The sequence below is a fragment of the Mirounga leonina genome, unplaced genomic scaffold (assembly GCF_011800145.1).
Source record: "Mirounga leonina isolate KUSES-001 unplaced genomic scaffold, KU_Mleo_1.0 Mir_128, whole genome shotgun sequence".
NCBI lineage: Eukaryota > Metazoa > Chordata > Mammalia > Carnivora > Phocidae > Mirounga > Mirounga leonina.
In genome coordinates, this window is record NW_023270320.1 from 20,943,745 (window position 1) to 20,964,531 (window position 20,787).

Consider the following 20,787-nt stretch of genomic DNA (forward strand, 5'->3'; position numbering starts at 1 on the left):
TATTCTTTGGTGTACCGTATTATTTGATATAAATTATTCTAAGTCTCTTAAGTCCAATTTCTTCCCCACTAAAAAATTTTTTAAATTAGTTGAGAGAGAAACTTAAAGGCAAAAATATTAAGTTTTAAACTGAAAAGTTGTACAGATGGTATATAACTTTTAAAAACAATTACAAAACAAAAATACATGTTAATGTAAAAATTTTTAAAAATGGTGTTTTAAGCAAGCTATCATGAAAGAATACAAGATAAAAGAAATAAGAAGAAAGAGCTATTGAAAGAAGCATGTTTAGTAAGTTAGCATTCACGAGTGGACTACACCATTAAGTAAGACTAGTTACTTAAAAATTTACCCATAAACACCGACTTAGAGACTCCTTTTAGGCATTTTCTTCCAAATTTTTTATCATTTTTCTGAAAATGGAATATAACAATATCTTTGTTATTTATCTTAAGCATTTACACTCAGTGAAAGCCTTAAAAAGCTAAATAAATTTGATTCCCAAAAGATAGAAATAAAGAAAAGCATTTCTGAAGATTTTACTTCTGAAATGGAAATTTTTTAACATTGCCCATTTTATTTTCTATCTTGTATATTAAATGTGCAAATCCTATTATGTACATCAAATTCCCATCCAATTCATTCAAAATGTGCTAGGAGTGGAAAGGAGATATAATTCTAAGTTTATTTTCTACGTTGCAGAGGTGGTCTTCTATCTAGTTAACCTGACTTCTCCTAAGCGCTCATGGTTGTTTCCTGAGTTATGCTTAATATCATACCTATGACATCTATTAGCATTATTACAATTATGTCAAAAGTACAGAGATGTTAAATACCTTGCCTGAAGTCAAAAATGAGTCAGAGACACAGCGCAGACCAGGTCCTGCCACTCTGCCTCTCAGGATCTTCTAACTGCATCCAGAATTTGTCATTGCTTTTCTGTTATTTGATTAGAAATAGGGACAATGTTGATTTTGGCTTTAATCTGGAAACAAATAAATGAGGAAATCAGTTTAACTGGAAGGAAAGCTAAAAAAGGAGATTGAATGACAAATCACAGTACTCAGATATTTTTCCTTTTTTCTCCTATTTGTATGAATTTTTACGAAATATCTAATAATGTATCTTCATGAAAATACATCTCTGATTTTTTTTTAACTCTTACTTTTGTGCTCATCCGGAGAACTTTGGTACTTGAACTTTAGTAATGCTCACTTGAAGACTAAGTAAAACCAAAGTTCAGTTGAAGGTTTGTTTTATAGTACTAATGATAATAAGGTTTACCATAAAGATATGGGTTAAAATGTCATTTCAGGGTGCCTGGGTGGCTCAGATGGTTGAGCGTCTTCTGCCTTCGGCTCAGGTCATGATCCCAGAGTCCTGGAATCGAGTCCCGCATCGGGCTCTCTGCTCCTTGGGAGCCTGCTTCTCCCTCTGCCTCTCTCTCTCTCTCTGTCTCTCATGAATAAATAAATAAAAATCTTTAAAAAAAAATGTCATTTCAACTACAATATGGAGAGAAGCCTAATTTTTCTTAGTTATAGAAAATGTGGCAAGCTAATAATTGCCAAGATGAAATGGTCAGTTTAGTTAGTCTAAGAAAAACAAAAATTCCCTGAGGTGCAATTACGAAATTTATCTGTACGCATCAATTATACCCTGAACGAACTGTTCCTTTGGTTTTAAACTCTAGAGGAATTTCGAATGTGTAACACTCGACTTGTTACCTCCACTGGTTGAGTAACAGTTTCAGACTGGAAATCCAGGTTTATCGTTTCTTTTTTCGTTCTGATGTAATTGAAGCTTTTGTTTGCTATTTGTTCTGTGATCTCTATTTATTAACTCAGATTCCAGTAAAATACAGAAGTTGTGTTTTCTTTCTGTTGTTTGCTGTTTTCTGCACTCAAGTATTGCCAGTGTTTGACCTTCCCATTAAACATTTTCCTGCCAGGGCGCCTGGGTGGCTCAGTCGTTAAGCGTCTGCCTTCAGCTCAGGTCATGATCCCGGGGTCCTGGGATCGAGTCCCACATCGGGCTCCCTGCTCTGCGGGAAGCCTGCTTCTCCCTCTCCCACTCCCCCTGCTTGTGTTCCTGCTCTTGCTATGTCTCTCTCTGTCAAAAAAATAAATAAAATCTTTAAAAAAAAAACCAAAAACATTTTCCTGCCATTCACTCATAAATTTTAAGTTTATGAAGGAAAAGCTAATCCTGATGATTTACTGGAAAGAAAAACAGGTTGAAGTTGAGGGGGAAGCAGAATGCATGTCCCCCAAATATGCCACTTTGACGTGTGGATTATTTTGAGCTGAAAGACAATCAAGGCTCAACAGACTCAATAAGAGCTGTTTACCTTCCCTTTAACTGCTTAAAAGAATTTAGATGGAGGGTCTGTACCAGGAGGGAGCTAATACCAAAGAGAACTTTTTGTCAGAAAGACATATTCTGGGGGCACCTCGGTAGCTCAGTTGGTTGAGCATCTGCCTTCAGCTCGGGTCATGATCCCAGGCTCCCTGCTCAGCCGGGTGTCTTCTTCTCCCAGCCTCTGTCCCTCCTCTCCGCTCCCCCCTACCCCCACCGCCCCCAGCCTGTGCACGCATTCTCTCTCTCTCAAATAAATAAATAAAATCTTTTAAAAGAAAAGAAAAGAAAGGCATATCTGCATGGCACGGCAAACATTTGTTTATCCAGCGTTTGCCCTACTCATCTCCCTGTGACTTCTCGTCCTCCCCTTTTAAGCCCCAAACCATTACCTGCTTCTCCTTAGCTCATCATGGCATATAGGCTTCAACTGCCTGACTGCCTTTGGGGTCTCTGTCTTTGGGTCTCACACACACAAAATTTGTTTCTCTCCTGCTCATCTGTCTTCTGTTAATTTAATTATTAGACTAGTCAAAGAACATAAAGGGATTGGAGGGAAAAGTCTTCCTCCCTGACAAAGTGATTTACACACACGGGAGTGGAAATTATACATTCACAATTACAGAGAATTCAGGCTGCTGGTATTAAATGTCAAAAACAAAAGTATGGGATTATTTGGCTGATTTGATAATTACCTCGGTGGTAAATGGAAATATTTTGAAATACAAACCTATTTTTTCTTGCTTGTATCCCTTTTGCCTTCTCCCCAGTCAGGCATTTAATAAGCCCTGTGCTCGCTTCCTCAGAGAAGGGACAGCAACAGCCATAACGACCCCTGTCACATGTGGCACACTTATGTGCCAGACATGGTAAATATAGAAACTCATTCAGCCACAGCAGCCTTATGGGCAGATATTGTTACCATCTCCATTTTGCAAATGAGGAAACCAAGGCACAAAGGTTTAAGTAACTTGCCCAATGTCACACAAGTAGCAAGAGGGGGAGCCAGGATTCAAAGACAGTCAGGCTGAGAATCTGTGCTCCCCACCATTAAAGATGGATAATGTGGTCTATTGAGGACTTGACCAGACTTCACTGCCTCAAGAAAAACCTGGGAAAAATCTAATCAGTCAATAAGGACAGAATCTAGGGTCAATGTTCCCTGAAAGCATGACAGATACAGAGCTTGCTAGGAGAAATATTATTCCTTTAGACCACAGATGCATTGATGGAACATGGGCGAAGAATTGTCAACAAGAAAGGTCAAATTTGTGAACTTGCACAACTGTACTAAACCTATAAAATGAGGATGGGACTTGAGATCACTGGCTGAAAGAAGTTTGAGAAAACGCTATAAGAAGAGCAGGTTGGATTCAGCGTTGGAGGAGATGGACCAGAAACGGAAGGGTTGGGATGCATACTTTAAGGCACAGGTTTTTTTTTTTAACACAGCTGCACTGAACAGAATAGTGAGATTATTAAGGCTGACATCTTAAATTAGCTTGTCTAGAAGTTGGATTTTATGCACTTACCCTAAGTGTGATTAGTTTCCTGGGAACCAACTTACAGTCAACAGTTTCTCAGGGGATATATAAAACAGAAAAACCAACACATTAATTTAGAAAAAGAGAATTGTTTAGTAAGATGATCTGTTTAATAATTTGCACAGAAGATTCTTCATGGATGGGCAAAATCACCCTGGAGAGCAAGTCAAAAGCAGCTTGGGTGCACAAAGAACATGAATAAAGGCTATTGGGTAATCTTAGAGGCTTTTTTTGTTTTTCAAAGTAATTAGATATACTTTTCTTCTCTGGCCTGAGAATATTTCCACTGGACAACAGGTACAGTTGCACCAAGATCAGGTCACTCTGGCTCCTGGACGGGATTAGATGAGCGCTGACAAGTTCTCTCCTTCTTCTTTTGGAAGACCTTATTCAGAGAACTCTCAATTCATACATCAGTTACAGCACAATTGTCATCCAAACCCTCTGAACCCTGGATTGTGTCTGCTGGATTGGACACCTGCTCATTATCTGATACCTGATCCAGTCCCAGTGGGAAGGTTTAATTCCAGCTCTCCCATCTCCAGTCCACTCAAGTCTGGAGCAGCAAACATGTCTGTTCCCAGCCCCATTGTGAGCTAGACTCAGACAACTGATCTTACATCCTTTCATGTATACTACCAGCATATATTTCTGACGGTTATATTTTCCAACCTTACTCCCAACTCAGGGAGATGTACCCTTTATGGAACTTTCAAAACCCTGTGCTCTCAATACATTGATCATGTCTTAAACTCAAAACATGTCTTTTACTGAAATATTTAGAGTGGAGCATATCAAGCAAAGAGGTCATCAAGAACCGTCTTCATTCAGGCAACTAACACAGCCTCCTCTGGAGAAGGTAATAAAACTTCCTAAAATGTGGGTTTAGATATCATCTCAGACAGAGTGCTCAAAGAATACAAAACTTGTTCTCACAGAGCATAGGTTTGAGAAATTTCTGTAGAAAAGCATGTTAAAATTAGTAAAACTAAACCAATGTTATAGTGAATCACCCTATTTCTATTGTCTATATAACTAGTGAAAACTTAAAATTAATGGATGCTGAGTAAATAGCTCCTGAATTAATTAATCCATGCCATGTCAGTATGAATGGTATAGTCGAAGGAGTGGAAACAATTTACTAAAAATTGAGAGAACTGCATTGCTATTCATGCTCTGTCATGGCTCTCTCAACCTCAATTTTCTCATTTATAAAATAAAGCTATCAGATCAAATAGTCCCTGAAACCCACTCCCACTTTTAAATTCTTCTCTCTCTCTTCTTTAAGATTTTGTTTATTTATTTGAGAGCGAGAGAGCACATGTGCGAGCAAGCGGGAGAGGGGGGAGAGGGACCAGCTGACTGACACTGAGCTCAGAGGTGGGCTTGATCCCACAACCCTGAGATCATGACCTGAGCCAAAATCAAGAGTCGGAAGCTTAACTGCACCACCCAGACGCCCCTGAATTCTTCTCCTTTGCTCATTTGTTATTATCTACAAGGAACCTCCCTAGAAGATAATGAGGAATAAAATTCTGTATCAAAGTTAGGGGATTTCATGGATAACTAGGCAATATTGATAAATATATGTAATAGATGAGTCAACTAGGTTGGAGTTGAGACTTGGATACAGAGTCCTGTAAGTTAGGGACCCCTTCACAGCTCCCCTGCTGCTCTAAGCAGACAGTGACAAAGCTACTGTAATTATCAAGTCGGAAAACCTGTATTAGTATTTTTTTAATCTAGTAAAACTTTTTTAAAAATTGAGATATAATTGATACATAACATTATATAAGGGAAGACCCATATTATTATGTAAAAAACTGTTGCTCTGTTTCTGGCCAGCTCCTAAAGTTCTGGGACCATGGCGGTGTCTCGAAATACTGCTATTGCCACCAGGTAGGTTTTAAAATGGAGGTGGTGGTTGTGGGAAAAGGCTACTTTCTCCTCCTTCCCTAATCTACCCTAGACTTGGTCATAAGCTCCTTTCTGAAATCCCAACACAAGACTTTAACAGGCTGTGATGTCTGCAAAATTGTTCTGAAAGTTGGGGAGAATGGAAGGAAATTACAATTTATTACAATTTATTCCCACAAGAATCTGATTCGGAAAGTCACTTCATTTGGGGATATCAGGAATATTGGAAGGTAGGAGCCATAAGCAGAGAAGTTAAATGAAAATATGGATAGAAATCCTGTGCCCAACCACCTTTTTCAAACAGATTGCTGTCAGACACCCTTATATTTCTTTCTTTTTTTTTTTTTTAAGATTTTATTTATTTATTTGAGAGAGAATGAGAGACAGAGAGCACGAGAGGGAAGAGGACAGAGGGAGAAGCAGACCCCCCGCTGAGCAGGGAGCCCGATGTGGGACTCGATCCTGGGACTCCAGGATCATGACGTGAGCCGAAGGCAGTCGCTTAACCAACTGAGCCACCCAGGCGCCCACCCTTATATTTCTTAACAGGAGACAAGAATTCTTCTTGGGAGAAATGGAGTGGCCCCATAGAGTGGTTCCTTCTACAGATATGCCAGCTCACCAATTAATCATATATTAAAACTCAGCAGTCCACAAACTCCACCCATGAACATAAAGCTAGCTTTTGGTAAACTTTTTTGGTGCTTCACATAGAGGCACCCAAGGATCACCAGACATTTGAAGAATTACTCCAATATGAAAAACAGATATTAAGAACAAGGGTAGCAGGAAGAAGGAACCAAGGAACGGAATACTGAGGGTCTATTATGTGCCAGGCAGTGTTCTAGATGCTGGAGAAACTGCAATGAACAAAACAGACAAGTCTCTACCCTCATAGAGCTTACATTCTAGGGGAGATGGGGAAGTAAACATTTAACAAAATAAATAGATCATACAATATGTTAGAAAGTGACGTCTATCATATTCTGTGAAGAAAAATAAGTCAGGGGAGAGGACTAAGGAGTGGGTGGGGGAAGGAGAAGCAAATTTAAATAGAGTGGGTCAAGAAAGCCTCCACTGAGGGGCGCCTGGGTGGCTCAGTTGTTAAGCACCCGCCTTCGGCTTAGGTCATGATCCCAGGGTCCTGGGATCGAGCCCCGCGTTGGGCTCTCTGCTTGGTGGGAAGCCTGCTTCTCCCTCTCCCACTCCCCCTGCTTGTATTCCTTCTCTCGTTGTGTCTCTCTCTGTCAAATAAATAAAATCTTTTAAAAAAAGAAAGGCTCCACTGAGATGGCATTTGAACAAAGGCTTGAAAGTGAGGAATGGGGATACCTAGAACAGGAGAGGAAGGAAGCAGTCCAGGCAGAGACCAGCTAGTGCAAAGGGTATGAGGGGCACTGAGCAATAGGGGTATTATTGTTATAAGGGAAAGTGGGGTAAAGAACAGGTTTTGTTTTGTTGAGATGGGAGACACACCAAAGAAATTAAATTGTTGAAATTAAAAACCAAAACCAAAACCAAAAACTTAACTGAATGGATTTGAATATGTACTTAAGGAAATCTTCCAGAAAGTAGAATAAAAAGACAAGAATATGAAAAATAGGAGAGCACAGATAAGAATATTAGAGGTTTAATTTAGGAAGTCAAGCATGCACCTAATAGAACTTTCAAAAAGGACACAGGAAACAATGGAGAGAAAATTGTCAAAGAAACAATAGAAAAATAATTCCCAGAAATGAAAGAAATGAAGTTGAAAGAGCCTATTTCAACTTCATTGTGTCCAGCACAATGAATCTTAAAAAATGACAAAAAAGCACCCACTCCTTGGGCACATCATGATGGAAATTTGAACAGTGATAGTGAAAAGTTACAAAAAGCTTCCAGAAGGAATGAAATCACATAGAAAGAACTGAGACTCATAGTAGCATCATGCTTTTCCACAGAAAAAATGCCTTAAGAATTTATATTTTCCGAATCAGGACCCCCACACGGCCAAGCTAGCAATCAAGTGTGAAGATAGAATAAAGACAAGTCAGACAAGCAAGAAGTAAAACAAACAAACAAAAAAACTACCTTTACATAGTCTTTCTGAGAAAGACTGACAATATCTAGAAAAATAAGGGCAAAGAGCAAGAGCAAGACAAGGAAAGGAACCAAGAAAAAAGTGGGGGAGGCTTTGTAACATGTCAACTTGGCTAGGCTAAACTACATTTCCCAGAACTCCTTTTCCTTTGTTTCCCTAGGGGCAGCCACGCTTGAAATTCTCATGGTAGATCCAGAGGGCAGAAACGAAGGCAGCCGTCTTTGTGGCTCTCCCATGCTGTTGCCTACCTGTTGGTCAGGCCTACCAGTGCTCTGCCTTCCCCTGGGTCTTCCTTCGGTTCATGACAAAGGGTTTGGCTCCCACGGGACACCAACATCACCAAGGTCAGAGGCAATAAGAACTGGTGTAGGTTTCAGTCCATCCTCTTGGGCTTCAGCTCCTGCTGCCCTTACAGCGGCCATCTGTCCTTCTCACTTACCTACCCTGCATACTTGAAGCTCCAGCATCTAGAGACTGCTTCACCAGCCCCCACAAATGCATAAGGTCATCCCTGATATATTCTAGAGGCTCTGCTTTTCTGATTGAACTCCAGCTGTTACAGGATCCCAGATAGGAAAACCAAATCCCTGAGAAGGAATTTTCCAAATGCAGTTGTTTCCTGGAGAACTCTGTCCCAGAATCCTGTGTTCTTTTGCTCAGATCTGGACTGCTCGCTCCCTAGGCCTGCTACTCGAAGCATATGAAAAGTAATATTGGCAGACATTTGACAGATCCCCAAAAATGTGTAGCTTCAGATTGCACAGTATCCTTCCTTGCATACTAGTTAAGATAAAAAATGAAATGCTTATTCACTACTCTTCTTTTCAGAGGTTTCTTGTCTATCTGATTTTTTTTTCCTCTGGTATCTAACCAAGTTTAGCATTATTTTTTTTTAATTTTTATTTATTTATTTATTTTTTAAGGATGATTTTTTTAAATTTTATTTTCTTATGTTAGTCACCGTACAATACATCATTAGTTTTTGATGTAGTGATCCATGATTCATTGTTTTCATATAACACCCAGTGCTCCATGCAGTATGTGCCCTCCTTAATACCCATCACCCGACTAACCCATCCCCCCACCACCCTCCCCTCTCTAACCAAGTTTAAATTGGTTCCCTAACACAGAAAAGTGCAAAAGACGTTTTCTTATTCATTTCTTTTTTTCCCCCTGCAAAGAATAAAAAGAGCTCTGGCTAGGGAATGTTTGTTTTTCTTTCAATGTGTATGCAAGAACATATATTATATGCCTTGGAAAAAAATAACATCTTTCTTATTAAAGAAGAATCTCCCTGTAAGATCACATGTCATTAAAGAATTGCAACCAAATAAATGTTAAATTCTAACAGAAAACAGATTTTTTACACTTAACACATGAAGAAGAAATTCAACTATACTGTGAAAAATATGCAGGAGAAAAAAGAAAACAGAAGTTCATGTTAAGTAAAGTCACATTCTAAAATATGCCTTTACACATAGGAGAGACGGGCAGTAACACAAGATGTCTTTTTTCATTCTGCTTCACAGTATGACTTCTCTGCTTTCTTTGATAAATTTGGTGTAAATCTCTTTCACTCATCCACATAAATCCAATCTCGACGTGTGCTTTTTTTAATCCCCCAGATTTTAGATTCTTTAAATATTATCTCCTCTTAAAACATTCTCCAACTAATTGGAAAACACATGATGATTCATACTTTCATGACCACATCTAAAAGTAGAATTCCCAGGGTTGTTAACTATTCTGACAAAATTTCTGGACACTGGCAGAGAATTTAAAAATATACATTTGACAAAAATGCATTTTGCATATTTGAATTTAAAATTTGTTCTTATTTTTTATTCACCTTTTATTATTTTTTCTTAGAAAAAATAAGACCACCTAAATATAATGCCCTGAGATATAGCTCCTTGCTTTCACTTCAAAATAACTGTACATCTGCTGAGGAAAAAGAAAAGTTCATTGTGCCCAATTACACACACATTCTGATTTCGTTTTTTGGTTAGCCCACACATGGCTCATTATGATGAACTTATGTTTCTGCATGTATATTTGAGACTGGAAGCTGGCATATTAAACTTTGAAAATTTTACATTTAAAAAGTTTACATTTTATACTTGGATTACTTTACCAATCACTAGGACTACATCAAAAACAAAGGACAGGGATCTGATTCACATGTGCATGACACAAGAGTATATACACTACAGTGATCTTCTAAGATTGAAGTGCTTTTTTCCTGCTTCCCTCTTAGAGATTTTGAGGGAAAATTCTAGAACTTTTAGAGTAGGCCCCTTGTCCCTACCTCCAGCAATGAAAGGTTATGAAATATTAAGGGCCAATTTCAGAGTAATTCACTTACACTGGTTTTTGTTTTGTTTTTGCTTGCAAGCTAAAGAAATAAACTTTATCCAGCCATTTTGAGCAAAAAAAAAAAAAAAGGATTTATTGGAGGGATGCTGAGGTAAGTAACAGAATCAGTAACAGGCTGCTGCAAACAAGCCAAGGCAAGGCAGAATAAGAACAGCTCTAAAAACCTCAGCAAGAGGAATTCTTCAATTTACTCCGTAGCAGGCAGCCCTTAAAATGTTTTAGTTTCAATGGAAATTTAGCCCCTGTGTCTTTCCATACAAATTCCACATCCCTGGGAGAAAGAATCCGATTAGCCCAGTCACCTATATTTCAGAGTACACGTAGACATATAGCACCCACACGTCCAGGCTACACCTCTACTCTCTTGCCCACAGACGATGGATCCAGGGGTAGAGATTCTTGCCAAACATGACTGTTGCAGTAACTTTCACAAGTAAAGAAAGCTCCCAGTATGCACCATTCTTCTATTGGGTAATAGAATGGGAATTTAAAGAATAAAGAAAGGAGAATCCATCCAGTTTATTAGAAGATTGTCTTGTTCAATGAAGATGCCTGACAAGCCTAGTATCTCATGTCCCTTGACTATTTTCACCAATGAATTAACCACATTATATGTGCCCTTTTGTTATTATTGAGAGTATATATATGTATGTATGCATGTATGTAAATGTGTATGTATATATATGTATGTATATGTATATTCCAGGACTCTATTTGTCTATTCCAATAATTTCTATGTACCTTCTCGGAATGACATAGGCCTCCCCTGGGGACCTGTCCATGCCCAGCCCTGTCCACCTAGACTACATGTTCTCCTATATGTTTGTCTTACTTACATTGTGCATCACTATATTGTGTACTGGAGTTTCTCTCTGTGCTGGGAGAGATCAGGGGCTTGTTTTCTTATTTCTATACCCACAGCACCCAGCATATACACACCATACAATAGCAGCTCAGGAACATTTATTATTCATGGAACAATAAAATTCCATATCTGTAGTGGCATATACTATAAATATTCAAACTTGATAATCTGATCAAACTTGGTAACTTTACATGCAGTGCTTACTATGGGGCCTAATACACAGAAGACATGCAATGAATTTTAGTTTCCCTCTGTCTTGAAACAAGATCAGGACTGTGATTTTATTGATAGAGAGTGAGGCTGTGATAGATACACACAGATAATTAATAGTTTTATAAAGATATTGCTAATTTAGATGGGAAGGAGGAAAGTGATTTTTAATAATCTATAATTATTTGTGAGATAGAGAAGCAGTGAGTATAGATGGAAACAATACCCTGCTCCTAAAATCATTTTCTAACATTGCCAAACTCATTCACACTTTTAGCAGAACAAGAATTTCACATTCCAATAAAGAAAAGTAACAGAAATCTCTGCTTTAATCTATCATGAAAGAACGTGTAGCAGTACAACACTGCGAACAAGAAAATCTTGAGAAGTTAGATAAAATTAAAAAAAATAATTGGATTGATTAGAGGGATCCTGAACTGCCATCTGAATGGAAGCATCAAGGAGTTACTAAGGCAGCCAGGACTTGAGGGGTCAGATTGTGTAGAGAAGAAAGCTACCCTTACTCATAACACAACAAATGTAAATTTCTCTTCCTGCCTCTTTTTTTTTTTTTTTTTAATAAACTATGCCTCGAAGCAAAAAATATGGAAAAGTGGACAAATCATCAGCATACAGTTTCATGAATTTTCTCAAACTAACTTTTTCTGTAGTGTGGACATGCTGGTGATTGATTTCTTTTAGTTTTTGTCTATCTGAAAGTATTTGTGCCTGAGATTCTGAAAGGGGTTTTGTTGCGGGTAGCATCTTGGTTACTCCACTGTCCTCTTGCTTACATTGTTTCAAACAAGAAATCCGCTGTCATCCTTGTTCCTTTGTACATCTTTTTCTTTCTGTTTTTAAAGGAACTTAAGTCTGTCCATTCAGGTTATGTTCTCCAGGAAGCTGACTCTGAGATAGAGTTTTGTGCACAGGATGTTTATGAGGGAGTGGTCTGTGATCACTCCCAGTGGGAGGGAGAGGAAGGAGAAAGGACTGGAGATAGGGAGAACCTATGTGGAGTTAAAATGGTCAGTCAGAACTAAAATGGTCCATCAGAGGTATCCTGCTTTGGGCCAAAAGGGCTGGGCCTTACCCCAAGATCATTACGTGTGCGCTGCCCAAGGAAAGGGAGAGACCTTGGCAGGAGGTGGCTGACCCCAGCTGAGAGGATCCCGAAAGGGCCTGACTGCTGACCACACACACTAAGTAACAAGGCAACAAATTCTCCCATGAAGGGCGGATCTGGAGGTGGTATTTCACCATTTCCCCATTGGCTTTGGGGAGGAAAGCAGAGTCCAGATATCCTAAGGAGTGCCTATTGCTGAACCTTTTTGGTGACACAGTGAGAAAGACTATTGGTTGCCTTTTTAAAAAGTTGTGATAAAATATACACAGCGTGAAATTTACCGTTCTAACCATTTCTTTTCCATTTTAACCATTTTTAAGTGTATAGGTCAGTGGCATTAGTACATTTAAATTGCTGCGCCACCATCACCACCATCCATTTCTAGAATTTTTTCATCTTCCCAAACTGAAAGTCTGTCCGCATTAAATATTAACTCCCCTTCTCCTCGCCCACAAATGCTGGCAACCACATCTGACTCTCTGTCTTTATGAATTTGACTACACTAGCTACCGCACGCAAGAAGAATTACTTAGTATATGTCCTCTTGTGCTTAATTTTACTTTGCACAATTTCTTCCAGGTTTGTTGATGTTGTTGCACGTGTCAGAATTTCCTTCCTTTTAAGGATGAATAATATCCCATTACATGTAGAGACTGCATTTGGTCTATTCATCTATCTATGGACGTTTGAGTTGTTTCCACCTTTTAGCTATTGTTAATAATGCCTATGAACATTGGTGTACGAATATGTCAGTTGCTCTTTAATTCCTTTTAGTGACTACTAAAAAATAAAAGAGAACAAGAGGCCAAAATATGAGCTGTGAACTTCGATCGGTGAGATCCAGAGTCAAATTTTGAGTATCTGGTCATTTAGGCTAGGTGAGAATTAAAAACTGTTTTGCAAAGCAGGTAATTGTCTTAAAAAGATTTGTTCAGCTTTTAAAAGAATTAAATTCCACAAGAAAATATCTGAACAATCTCATGTTCCCTGCACCCCAGCCAGACCAGATATATGCCATTTCCCAAACACAAGTTGTACTTTCTGCTTCTGTGCCTTTGCCCATGGTGCTCATTCAGCCTGCAGAAAGCTTTTTGCAGAAGGTCTGTGGTAGTCAACTTTGACCTGTAGGTCCAAACACAGCAAAATGTCAATAATTATTTTCCTGTTCTAAGGTAATTTTATTTAGCATCATTTTATTCCATTACTAAAGCCTATTTCATTTTTTCCCATATTTCCCAGTTTGTCCTTTAAATATTATATTATACATATTACAGCCAAGGATTCTTGTGCATTCTAGATTATAAGGTTTTTATGGTTATTCACTTATCAATGACCAGTCCTATATCATCTGCAGTCAGTAAGCAGCCCCAGCCAATAGCCCTGTCTGGTTACCTGATGAGATTTGCAGTTGACATGTATTGTTCTTTTGTCTCCTGGCTTCTAGTTCTCCTTTCCAATAGCAGCTCTATTTCTAGCTGAGCCTTTTCCATAACTTTTGGGGAGAATAATTCAGCACTTCCATAGCAGGAGCCAAAATGGCTAGATCTTTTTTCAGCCCATCAGGGACACTGGTGGGCAGTGGGAAAAGGAAGGTCAGTGCTTTCTCCAGAGAATTTACATCTTTAAGGAGAGACCGAAGGAAGGCCATTCATCCCAGCAAGAGCAGAGCCAGCAGCATATTGGCCAGACATTTCAGGATATGACATGAAAGCTCTGTTCCTTGCTTTCTGTTACTTGGCTTTCCACAGCTCCTTTAATTCCTATTCATCCTGAAGCCCAATGTCCCAGATGTCTTTTGATTCTGTGAGTCCCACATTCTCCAGTAAATTCCAACAAATTCACTTTTGCCTAAATTAGCCAGCCAGAAACCAATAAAGAACTCTGATACATTACTACCTCCTTGTTCCTATTCCTATCTCAACTCCCTGTCCTGCCCTGGCTGATACCTATTTTCATTAAATGTGGATATATATATAGATTTCGATATAGACATATATGTAGATGAAAATGTAGATGTCACTTTAGACATAGATGAAGGAGTAGACCTAGATATAGTGTATCTACCTATCCCCCAAAATGAAGGGTCAGATTCAGAAACAATGGAAGTGAAGGCGAGTGACATATGTTGACAGTTAGTTCCTACATTTTCCACAGATCTCTCCTGAGAAGGTCCTTATGCTAGACTACTCATCCGATGATATAGCACAACTATAGAAGCAAAAAACAGAAAAGCAAAATGCTACAACTTGAATTTGGGCAATGATAAATTAGGATTTGACTGAAAAAGCCCAAGACCTGGAATCAGAAAGCCTGAGATAATGTTCTAACTCACAATCTATTGAAATTGGGGTTCCTCAGAAACAGAGATGACACAAAGATTTGGATGCAAGTAGTTTATTTGAGTGGTGATTCCAGGAAGCATAAGTGAAGGAGTAGTGAAGTGACTTGGAACAGGAAGAAAGGCCAATAAAGGGTGCCTCGTGAGTGGGCTATAGCCTTAGACAACTGGGCTTCTGAGAAACACACGTCAGAATTTCCCCCTCCTGTGACCAGAGCCCTGGGGTATATATCTACCAATGCCAGCCCCCCATTGCTGGAGAGTTGCTTCTTAGGTATTAACTCCTCATGTTTTAGTATGTTCCTTCCACCTGGGCTCTGAATCCCAGCTCCTCCTTTCTTTTCGAGAACTGCATTTCTTTAATTACCTTCCCCTTTCTCACTTTTAACATCACCCTTTCCTTCCAGAGTCTTGCCCCTTTCACCGGTAAACAAGCTTAATGCTTTTAAACCCTAGAAAATGAAAACTTCCCTTATTCCTGCCTCTACCTACCCTCCAATTTCTTTCTTTCCCTTTCCACCAAGCTTTGTAAAGAGGGCAATCTACACTCACGGACTCTAGGGTCTCACTTCCTATTAACTTCTCAGCCAAAGCCAGTGACTCCTGACCCCTTCCTTTGACTGCAACTGCTCATAACAAGGCTGCATGTTTCCTCATAGTAGTTTCTCACTGATTCTCAGACTGCTCCTTCTTCCTCAATACTTATTCTTTCATATGCTTTCATAAAACCCCTCTCTTAGTTCTCTGGGTTTCCTCCCAAGTTTTTCATCTTTCTTTTGTGGACTGTTCTTCCTCTGCTAGTCCATTTAATGTTAGTGTTTACCAATTCCCAAATATTTAACTCCAACTCCAACTCTCTGTAACTCCAGAAAGTGTTCGTCCAAGAGCCCACTAGCTTCCAACTGAAGTCATTATGGTGTCTTCCTCTTCCCTTGCCCTTTTTCCTTGGAGAGAATATAAGGAGTTTGTAAAACCACTATTTATTCATTTACCCAGTTTCAAAGCTTGGCATTATCAGACATCATTCCTCTCTCTCATACTTCATTTCCTTCTTCAGTAAATCCTATTGATTCTACCTTCTAAATGCCAAACTCTCTTCATCAGCCCCATCGCCACTGACACCTTAATTCATGTCCTCATCACCTTAGTGTAATCCACTATAACTTCTGGTTGATCAATCTGCTTCCAGTTTCTTTACATGCAGACCATCTCCTACACAGTAAAAAAAAAAAAAAAAAAGTGGTTATCTTTATAAAAACAAATGTGACCACAACATTCTTCTACTTAAAAAGGTTTGGTGGTGCTCCATAGTCAACAAGATAAAATCCAATTTCTTTCCTGTGGTGATCCAGCCTCAGTGTGGGTTTCCAGAGGCAGGCATGTAGTCCCTGTGTTTAAAGCCAATTGAGTATGGTGTGAATGTTTTGAAATCTATGCTAAAATGGGAGTGCAGGATGGGATTCTGAAAACATGGAGGCCCAAGTTAATACTAGCACAAAGCCTTCTTTGTAAACTTAATAAGTATAAACATTTATAAATCACTTACTGTGAGCCAGGTACTATCTGAGCCATGTATTAATTCATTTAATCCTCATAACAGCCCTTTGAGTTATGTATTATTTTTATTTCCATTTTGTCAACGAGGTAAGTGGGATATAAAGAGGGTGACCACTTGCTCAAGGTCACATACAACAGGATTTGACCTGAAGTATCTGGCCCTAGAAACATGCTCTTATCCATTTGCTACAGTGTTTCACTAGCTTTATAAGAGGCAGTGGGTTCGCCCAGCCTTACAACAGGATTACAGCCTGTGCAGGGATTTCGCTAATCAGAGACAGAGAGTGGAAGCCCAAGCCAGTGGTGGCTGAGGATAACCTAAACCTGGACCATAACATTATAAGGAGAATCCTTGTCTCCACATCTTCTCAGTGCCCTACAACTCCTCCACCCAACACACACACACACACACACACATACACACACACGCACGCGCGCACTCGTTTTCAAAAATGACAAGATGAGGGCAGTTTAACAAAGAACAGGAACAAGAACAACAACAAACAGGACCTATCTGTAAAACTGGATAGGGTCTCTGTACCTCTCTCCACTATGGGATTGGAGTAAAGACTGGCTCCTAAGAACTAAGCCATCCCCCCTCCATTCTTTCTATTTATTATTTATTTATTTGAGAGAGAGAGAGCGAGAGAGCGCCAGCGTATGAATGGGAGGCAGGAGGGCCAGAGGGAAAGGGAGAAGCACACTCCCTGCTGAGCAGGGAGCCCAACATGGGCCTTGATCCCAGGACCCTGATATGACCTGAGCCTAAGGCAGATGCCTAACCGACACCGGCACCCCTCCCCCCACCCATTCTTGATGACTGGGGGTTGGAGATGTCAGGGGAATGGAGGTGTTTCTTCCTATAATTTCTGCTAATCAGGAGAGAGAAGAGTCTTATGCAATTGATTTTAGCATTCAAAGAAGACATAACTCTCTTAGAGCTCCATGCTGAGGAAATGGGTCATATTAATCAGCATAGCAGAAGAAGAGCATAATTTTAATAGTGGGTCTAGCCGGGATAAGCTAGAGGCAAGACTAAGAGAACAAAATTGTTCTGTTAATGAAGAATTAATGAAGAATTTAGAGTTTCCATGGGTAACCCAAAAGGAAAAGGGTAAAAGGGGAGGAGTGAACGAGATGAGAATGGGAGTAGGATGTGAAGAAAGAATGCATCCAAATGACAGGGAGTTGGATAAGAGGCAGTCAGAGAGAAGTGCCACGTTGTGTCCAAAGATCTTTAAAGAACAGGGGTGTCCAAATTGCTGCAGTATAAATTCTTCTTCCTCCTCCCCCATCTTATACCGTTAACTGCGAATTTTCAGTGGAAAGCAGTAAACCACACAGGGGTGCCTTGTTTCCATGGTATTTTGAGAAAATAAAGGGAAAGAGGTTGTGTTCCACCTTGGGAATGATGTGGGATGGAGAAAAAGGACAGCCAAAAGAAGCTAGACTTGAGAGAAATCAAGAATTCAGCAGAAGCAGGAAGTAATAGAAAAACATTAGCTTGAAGCATTCTAGATGTTGGCATATGAAATTAAGTTTCCTGCTCCATATGTGACGGAGATATGGTTACTCCAACAGCTTTGAGGACTTGGGAACACTCAGGTAGCTGACATTTGAACTATGTAAGTAAAGTGGGTATGTTTCTTATATCACAAACTTACATGTGGAAGATGAATGTAACTCTTGTTTTTCTGGTTGGATTTCAAGACTATATTTGATAGGCTTGGAGAGACCTAATCTCACTCTTGGTCCATTATGTCAGATGGTTAGAGTTTCTCTCCTTGCAGGGCGCCATGTGACTTCCTGGGCTTGTGGTGGGTGAGTCTGCAGAGTGTTACTGTAAACCACCTATCCCTGCTGCAGCCATGGAGCCTTCTAGGCTCTCCTCGATCATCGATCCCCACAGATTGCACCTTCCTCCTCTTCCCTTTCAGAGATGCAGGGAAAAACATAAAATTCTTTGATTTTCCCATCAGTTCTTCCTCTTTCCACACAGGCAAATTATGAGGGGTGAGAACTGTTCTGACTGCCTTTCATCTTTTCTCTTATGTCTGCAAGTTGTATCCTTTGTTCCTGGTATTAGTGGCTGTGACAATCCATCGTGGAGGCAACACACAGCTGCAATTAGCCAGGACGGGGAAGGGGGGAATGGGATGGTGAAACAGAGTATATAAGAAAATACCTGCAAATGTTGTTCAGTTACATTTGCTTTATATACTCCCTTTCTTATTAGTTCAAACTATTCTTTGTAAAATAACCCTCCTGCAAAGTAATGAAACTGCATTTGCTTTCATTGCTAATTACTCCTTTGATCTTTCATTAATTATCTAAAAACTTTCCATGTTGAGTACTCTACATCAGGTGTCAGCAAACTCTGGCCCATGGGTTAAATTGGGCCCACTGCCTGTTTTAATATTTTTAAATAGTTGGAAAAACCCAGAAGATGATTAATATTTTGTGCCATGGGAAAATCATATACAATTTAAATTTCAGTATTCAAAAATAACGTTTTATTGCAACATAGCCATGCTCATCCATTACATATCACCTGGCTGCTTTCACTCGACAATCACACAACTAAGTGGTTGGGACAGAGACTGTGTGGCCCACAAAACTTAAAATATTTAATATCTGGCCTTTTATAGAAAATGTTTGTCAATCCCTGCCCTATACCATTCTGTTGGACCTGTTGTCAGGGATTTACATTTTTCCTTTTCTAGATTGGATTGTCCATCCTGCCACCCAACATCCTCCAGTTTTTAACCCTGGAAATTATTTAGTGTTCTGGTGGTAAAGAAAGGCATTCTAACCTCTTTCCTGGTTAGTCTGAATTCACACATGTTTTTGCCATTTTTTTCCCTTACCTTAGACTCTTTCTTATAGAAGGAAAAATACAGTGTGGGGAGCCTTTTTATATGCTAAAAGAGCAAAAATTATAACATATACAGCTGTTGCTTCCCTATATAATACAATGGATTTAATATAGATCACTGTACCCCAATCACATTGGCTACTTCTTCACTAGCCCATGCTTATTTGCAAGCATATACCAAATCTAGTTGTCACCTGCAGATCTCCTTATTTATGTGAGAAAAGATACTTTTCTGACTCACAGTTCATCTTTTATAAAATCATTCCAGACTTTACTCCCTTATAACTATGGCAATTGTTGAGTTTTCATTTCACATAATTTTATTTTCAATAACAGGGTTTTTAAAGTAAAAGCTGAGGACTAATTTTCATACTTTTCATATTTTAAAGATTTATTTATTTATTTGAGAGAGGGACAGAGAGCAGGGCGGGGATAGGACACAGGGATAGGGAGAGAGAGAGAATCTCAAGCAGATTCCCCACTTAGTGTGGAGCCCAACATGGGGCTCGATCCCAGGACCCTGAGATCATGACCTGAGCTGAAACCAAGAGTCAGACGCTTAACCGACTGAGCCACCCAGATGTCCCTAATTTTCATAATTTTCTAATATTTTTCATATGAATTAGAAAACAAAATCTGTATCAGCCTATACTTTCATATTTTGGGAACCCTCCCCCTAATTGTCTGATGTGTCTACTTAATTAACCTAATCTGTGTATATTTAATACTTTCAATATCATATAATGTAGGGGTGATAGGAGGCTAGGAAGTAAGATATAGATGATTTTCTTTGTAGTTTTTTATTATATCCCTTTATTTAAGCCCCTCTAATTTGCTGTCCTGGGAAGCAAGCATTCCACACAGGATTACACTATGGTGGCTCTGATCTGGCTTATGATGAATAGAGAAAGTGGGGTAAAAATATATAGACCCCCAAGAATATATACAGAAGCATATATAAGAAATAGTGTATCGCAATTATAGGAGCTGAGCCATGTTAAGACTGATGAAATGCAAATACGGTTAGAATTGTCAGAACCACAAGGGTACATTTATTGAATGAGTGATTTTTGAAAGAAAAGGACACAAACTGGTTATGGAGGAAAGGCCAGTTCAGAGTGGTATAAACATTAACATTGTACGTCTAGAGAGCAGCAATTAGGTATTTGGAATCTAGTCATAAAAATTCTGAACTAGGCAGTAATGAGAGATGTCAAGGTAATTAGATATGGGGAAAATGGAGGAAGGTAAGAAGAGCCTTGAAACATTACTTATGTATGTAGATTTGATATAATTAGTTGTTACAATTACATATAGTAATTGATTTGATTATTCAAAAGTTTAGGTTTTTGAGCAAAAGAGGCACATAAGAAAAATCCACAGTAACATGATTTTCTCAATGCAAAGATTAGATCAGTGTTTCTCAGGAGTGATTTTGCCCTCACCCCCTACCCTACCCTCCTTGCGTGGGTGGTATTTGGCAATGTCAGAAGACACTTTAGGTTGTCGTAACTCGGGAGGCAGGGTGTTACTGGCAT

The 20,787-nt window shown here is 39.2% G+C and overlaps 1 protein-coding gene across 2 annotated transcripts in view; it reads right to left on the reverse strand.

Annotated features, from left to right (window-relative positions):
- The window catches only part of FGL1 (fibrinogen like 1), a 28,205-nt gene extending 27,179 nt beyond the window's left edge, over nucleotides 1–1,026 (reverse strand). Inside the window, exons 1-2 of one of the 2 annotated variants that reach the window (XM_035004157.1) lie at nucleotides 837–1,026; nucleotides 353–413 (exon numbers count right to left, since the gene is read on the reverse strand). In XM_035004157.1, coding sequence (XP_034860048.1) covers nucleotides 353–356 — 4 coding nt within the window. In that variant the 5' untranslated portion in view covers nucleotides 357–413; nucleotides 837–1,026. The remainder of the gene's footprint in view (nucleotides 1–352; nucleotides 414–836) is intronic. The other variant, XM_035004158.1, reaches the window with a different exon arrangement.
- Nucleotides 1,027–20,787: the final 19,761 nt, after the last annotated feature.